The sequence below is a fragment of the Peromyscus eremicus genome, chromosome 6, assembly GCF_949786415.1.
Source record: "Peromyscus eremicus chromosome 6, PerEre_H2_v1, whole genome shotgun sequence".
Taxonomy (NCBI): domain Eukaryota; kingdom Metazoa; phylum Chordata; class Mammalia; order Rodentia; family Cricetidae; genus Peromyscus; species Peromyscus eremicus.
In genome coordinates, this window is record NC_081421.1 from 48,223,757 (window position 1) to 48,230,214 (window position 6,458).

General features: G+C 42.3%; 1 protein-coding gene across 1 annotated transcript; it reads right to left on the reverse strand.

Annotated features, from left to right (window-relative positions):
• Positions 1–2,851: 2,851 nt before the first annotated feature.
• On the reverse strand, positions 2,852–6,256 carry Slitrk3 (SLIT and NTRK like family member 3). The gene has a single exon (XM_059264732.1). The coding sequence runs from the start codon at positions 6,254–6,256 to the stop codon at positions 3,314–3,316; it is 2,943 nt and encodes a 980-aa protein (XP_059120715.1). The 3' UTR covers positions 2,852–3,313.
• Between the last annotated feature and the right edge of the window lie 202 nt (positions 6,257–6,458).

The window sequence follows — 6,458 nt, forward strand, 5'->3', positions numbered from 1 at the left end:
TTGCTTTGAGCGAATTAGTTATTTAGTAAAAAAAAAAAAAAAAAAAAAAAAGTAATTTTCTTCAATAAGAAACATAAAACAGTTGCTAATCCATCCTTATATCAATATCCAGGGAATTTAATGGAAATAATGTCTATTGTTACAAACTAAAGTTTGTTAACTTAGTTTTAATGCAAAATTAAAATAAGTGTCTGAGTCAGAGGGTAGGAAACTCCATGAAAGCAAAATATTGTCCTCCTAAATACAAAAATTTCATTCTTATATAAATTTGTTCTCACTATATAAATGAATTTATTCTTCATTCGTGGGTGAAATTTAAGATAAGATAGTCTTATTTTAATATTTGATAAATAAAATATAAATATTACATTTATCAAGTTATGTTTTAATTCAGTAAGGTTTGCGGAGACTTGTTTTCCAAATGTCAAAAGCACCAGGGTCCTTAGGGATAACATTCAACCTGATATGTTTAATATACTGTGCTGCAAGAATGCATGGTTTTCCAGGAAGATGTTATTAGTATTCGTAGGATCTAGGTTTTTTGCTCCTACTTCTTCTGTTCACCAAAATGATTGATTAGGAAGAACCGGAAGGTTACTAGTAACCGTAGTTTACTACAGTGTTACCAGTCACTGGAGATTTTTTCCCCTAAATCAGGTTGTGAAGCCGGTGAGCACAGTATTGTTATTTTATCCTCCCCCCAAAAAACCAAGAACAACAAACAACAGTAAATAGGGAAAGATGATGACCAGAAAGAATATGGAAGATGAAATATCCAGCAAAGGTGACTTGTAGGACAGTTAGCAAAAACGTCATCTCTTTTTATAAGGAGCCCAACTCTCCTGAATAAGGAGAGCTTCATTCTGGTATTTTACATAAAGAGACTGTAATTAGTTTTATGGACTTTCTGAAATAACTCCAAAATACACTGAATAGTTGAGGACAGAAGTTACAGATGCCACATATCAAATGCAAAGAAGCCCTGAAAGTGCATTTTTTTTTATATCTCAGTACTTGCGTATTTTATCTGTATGCACATCTACACTGATCATTGTATGTACTTTTAATGGTTATATAAACATATTCTAGACATTCACCTTTTCCCCATCAGTTAATACAATGCCTTTATGTATACACCATACAGCTTTAGAAACTTGTGGTTTTATCCTTTGTGTGTGTGTCGGAGGGAAATGATGTAATGTAAGGCCTCAGCGACTCGTGGTGAATTACATTCAGCATGTAATGATCATTTCTAAGGGCAGCTTGAAGGAACTCTAGCTTCACTTTACAGTTCAGTAGTGGCTGCGTCTGGAGATCGCTGGAGTTCTGCTGCCCTCTACTGGCCCGTCTCGGTAAGTGCCTCTATCGCTACTGTCTTGCATCCTAAATTTCTATTTTCTTTGGTTTTGCTCACGTGTACATGGATCATAACTCAAAGTATCTTCAAATTAACTTTGAAACATTTTTTTAAAATTCCATACAGAAAAAGAAAACTTAATCAGTATCAGACGTCTTCGTCCAAGCATTTCTGGGTCCATTTGCTGTGAGTGAGTGGGAAAAAAACGTCCAAACATAAAAATGACAAGTTTCACAGATGAGCAGATATTCTACAGTCCCATTTATCCGCAGCTTTTCTGGGACTGTGCATGTGCATGGAGAGTGTGATGCTACCTAAGCTGCTGATGGATCTAATTTTAGTGTTCCTTTTTTATTTAAAGGAGAGCTATTTCGTTTCTCTGTTCCTTCAAGTCATCTCCTGTTTTGAAACACACAGATGCTCAGTGATCTTACCCAGAACAACCCTACACTTCCTCACTCCAGTCACTTTGTTTTCTCCTGGTCACACTCCACCTATGGAACAGTGCCTCGCTGGGAAACTGAATTGGAAATGTATAACCCATGGGGGGAAAAAAAAACTGAACTATAGATCAGCATATCCAAGCCCCAATTTAATCCTGATATGGGATATGAATACTGTGTAGTAAGATTTATCAATATCACAGTGCAGCAGACTTGTTAATCAATTTGCTTTCTGTATATCAAGTAAAATAAATATTTTTAAATGGAAGTACGAAAGGCGTGGTACAGCTGGTTTAAATTCAAGCTTTGTATCTTCTATATATAATGTATTATGTTTTTCAAAAACTTTTTATTAGGAAAGCTATACCAGACGCATAATCACTATACAATGATTAAACATTACCTTTACAATTTATAATCACTGAAATTACAGAATAAATATATGCACATTTCTTTTGAATCTTTGTGTGTGAGAGAGAAAACATTAAAAGTGCTTCCTACAAAGCTGTTAGTGATATATACCCAGTTGCTTCTTTATTTTTTAATATCATATATATATATATATATAAGAAAGTGCAGATGTTCTCAAAAAATCTTGGCATCAGGATGAAATGTCACAAGGAGGGTGCTCATCCCTAGGTGTGTCTCCAGCTTTTAAACCAACAAGCCTTCACTGCAGTAGGATCCAGCCTCAAATGTGACTTTTCCCAGGGGGGGTAGGAGAGATGCTGTGGGCTGTACACTAGGAGTGAAGGGCACATGGAGCTATGGAGAGGAAAAAATGGATCAAACCCGAACTAAGCAGATTAAGTTGTGTGGGAGGTGTGTGTGTGTGTGTGTGTGTGTGTGTGTGTGTGTGTGTGTGTGTACTGCACCCAGTTCAGACTGAGGGACCTAAGCGTATGTAGAGGTTTGCTGTATGCACATGAATATGTGTGTGAGAGACAACAGTGTGAGAACATTCGAGCAAGACCCGCCCCTCCCTCCCCATCCTGCAGTTTTCAAGCATGCAGCAAACTGCATTGTTAATACATGTACAGAATCTGTGCCATGATGGGAAAAGGAGAGAAAGCCATAAATGTCAACCTCCCCACTCCCTTTCAAACAAAACTGCAACTAAAGGGAATAAAAGTTACTGAAAATAAAAAGACACATTGAATTTTACTCAGTTAGGATCAATACAACGATCCCCAATATACCTCACACATGGCACAGTCAAAGTCTCCAGTTTCAGTATAAAAAATAATGATAACATTTGCTGGCAAAAGTCTGCGAAGGCACTTCATTGATTAATGATCTGAGTACGGCCCTTCCTCAGAGTCACATCTGAGAGGGGAGAGCCCACTTCTGTATTCTCTAGTTATCATGCGTTTCAGTTCTGTCCTGGGCAAGGGGGGACTGTGAGGATGGAGTTACTGGGACAAGTATAATGGGAGCCGGGGATATATTTCTTTTTATTTTCCTTTTCTTTTGAAAATCAAAACAAAGCCACTAATTTATTCTCTTCTTTCTGTTAGAACCTGTATGCTGTCTTCTCCAGAACTTCGAGGTAATCCGGCTTAGTTTGAAGTTTGGCCCTTAAGTCGAGGTAATCACTTTTGGGGGTTTGGTGGTCTGTGAAGCCCTTTCCAGATGAGAAGAGAAGGGTTTCTTTGAGCCTGGCGTCCTGCTGTAAGTCTGGATATTGCATGCCAGGGGGGTGGACATGTAGTTCCTTTAATTTGGGCACTGTGCCATAGAGACAGTCCACAAATCCCACTGTGCATGGAGCAGGCTGTGGCCTCTCACGGTCTAGCAGCATACTGCCACCACCACAACCTCCCCCAGGGGGAAACAGCACCACCCCACCATTCTTCTCGTGGTGGCGGAACCCAGCCAAGTCTCCCCCAGTCCCTCCACCTACCCCTGAAACCCCACCAACTGTTGAGTGGTGAGGGGGAGGGTGGTGATGGTTCACCGTCACTATGGTGTTAAGTTGGGAGTTGGAAACCGCCAGGGCCCACTCCTTCTCTTTTTCCAGCAAGGTCCGGTAGTTGCTGTGGTTCTCCTTGGGTGTTTCTGCAAACTGCTCACTTCCTAAGAGCACCTCACCCATTCCTGGTGGCTGTGTCCCAGGACATCCACGTTCTGCAGCTCCTGGTTCCTGGGCTGCTGAGGCGGCCACTTCTTCCTCCTCTCGAGGCTTGTAGATGGGGTTGTTACACATCTGGGTAACTGGGTGCGGGATGTACTCATACACGTGACCCACGGGAGGGGCTTTCTCTGGAGAGGACAGAGTTGGTCGACCTCCACCTCCACTCCCACCACCACTGCCCCCACTATCTTCAAACAGACGGTGACATTGCATCTGGATTCCTGTAAGGTCCACACCTTCTTGCCGCTTGCTTCTAAAGGGCAGCTTCTTCCTCCGCCGACGGAGCACATAGGCAAAGAGGCCTGCTGCAACAAAGACAGCTGAGAAGAACAGAACCAGCAGGCTGAGAATCAACACAGAAAGTGGCACAGGGCCCCCGGGAGGAGAGAACTCATATGGTGATGCACTTGTTGGTCCTCCGTTGGGGTCATAATCTCCAGGCTGCGGTGGCGATGGTCCAGGTGGTGCAACATGCAGCATCTCTGGGCATAAAACTTCCAGCTCAATAGTGCGTACATCACGGTGGGTGAGATTCTCGGGGGTCCTACAGAGTACATCACCTACCACGCTGACTGAGCTGATGGTTTCGATCCACTGTTTAAAGGGGACCAGGTCACAAGTGCAGTCCCAAGGATTCTCATTGAGATCTATCTGCACGATGGCATTCAAATGTTCAAGGACGCCAGCTACTGGCAGGTAGAGGAAGTAGTTCTTCCTCAAGTTGAGCCGAGCCAGGGATGTACCTGCAAAGGCATCAGTTGGCAGGGTCCTCAGCAAGTTATTGTTGAGAAATAACAGCTTCAAGTTGGGCATGAGGCTGAAGGCTGCAGGTTGGATTTCCCGGATGACATTGAATTCGAAGTACAAGTAGTGCAAACTCTGTAAACCTCGGAACATACCTGGTGTCAGCTTTTCTATGTCATTGCCGTTGAGAAAGAGACTCTTCAGGTTGGGCAGGTTGATGAAAGCTCCATCCTGGACATAAGAAATGCGATTGTTCCCCAGGTGCAAGAGATCCAAAGAAGAAAAATTCCAAAAATCAGAGCGGTATATCTTCTGAATCAGATTGCTGCTCAGGTAGAGCTTCTTAGCATTCAAGGGTCTTGGGAGGAGTTCAGAGATGTTGTTAAATCCTCGTTCTTTGCAGTTGACAGTCAAGCCAAGGTCATTGATATGCAAATTACATGTACACCCAGTAGGACATATAATGGGAATAGGTGGTCTGGTCTGATAGGGGGCAATGGGAGGTTGATTTGGACCAGGGTACAGAGCCTGGGATGTAGATGGTGGTCTGGGTGTTCGGGGCTGTTTGGTGGGCTTTGGCTGCTTATTGGAGGACTTATATTCAACAGAAGAAGCTGTAAAATGGACAGAGGACAACATAGAGGAAGGTTTAGTTGGCCAGGCATTCTCCTTGCTTGATGGTAAGTGGGGAATCCCCAAACTGGCCTCCACCTCAGAATCAGATAACAATGGACAGAGTTCTGTTTTCTTGATTTCACGAAGATCCTTCCCATGGAAATGGAAAGGTGTCTCACAGGTGATGTCCCCCACCAGGGCTGTGTAAGGAATTCGCTCCAGCCAACTCTTCAGCTGCACAATCTCACAGGTGCAGTTCCAAGGGTTCTCTTCCAGCTGGAGCTCCATCAGGCTTCTGCCAATGTGATCTAGCATTCCACGGTAGAAGAGAACCTTTAACCTGTTTCCACGGAGGTCCAGATGGGTTAAAGAAACAGCCTTAAATAAATTGGTTGGAAGTACAGGAATGAGATTATCATTTAAGATTAGAACCCTCAATTTACTTAGGTTCCGAAATGCCCCACTCTCTATACGTTTAATGACATTGTAATCTGCCTGCAGGTATTCCAGACTTTCTAAGCCAAGGAAGGTGTCATTTCTGAAGACATCTAGTTTGTTCTCATGGAGATATAGTCTCTTTAAGATCTTAAGACCATTGAAAGCGCCAGTTTGAATGTCCTGTAATGCATTGTTCCCAAGGTTAATGGACACAGCATTATTTAAATGAAGAAAACTATTGGTGTACAATTTTCTCATTGAATTCCTCTGAAGATACAGTTTAAAAGGTCTTGACCAGAACTCAGTAATCTGACTAATGTTTGTAAATCCTTTGCTGTCACAATGTATGTGGAAAAGGCTTTCTTTAACTTCGCAGTAGCATGGATCAAAACAGGGCTCATCTATTTCCTCTGAGTCCTCAATCAGGGGGATTGGGGTAGTCCATCCTAGAGCGATTGTGCTTAGAAGAATTATCCACAGCATCCTCCCTCTGTGAAGCATCTCAGCTATGGACGGCTTCATCATTCCTGGTTGATTGTAAAACTGCAACAGAAATAAAGATGCAGATTTTTAGCTTTTGTACTACTCTAGTGGACTCCTATAACTGGGTTACTTCTTAAAAACAAGGGTGGTTTGAAAACCTCAGCAGGTATTGAACTGGTATTCCAAATGAGGCAACAACATGTTTAATGTTTAAGGTGTTCCCTGTATTTTCAATTTAAGAGAC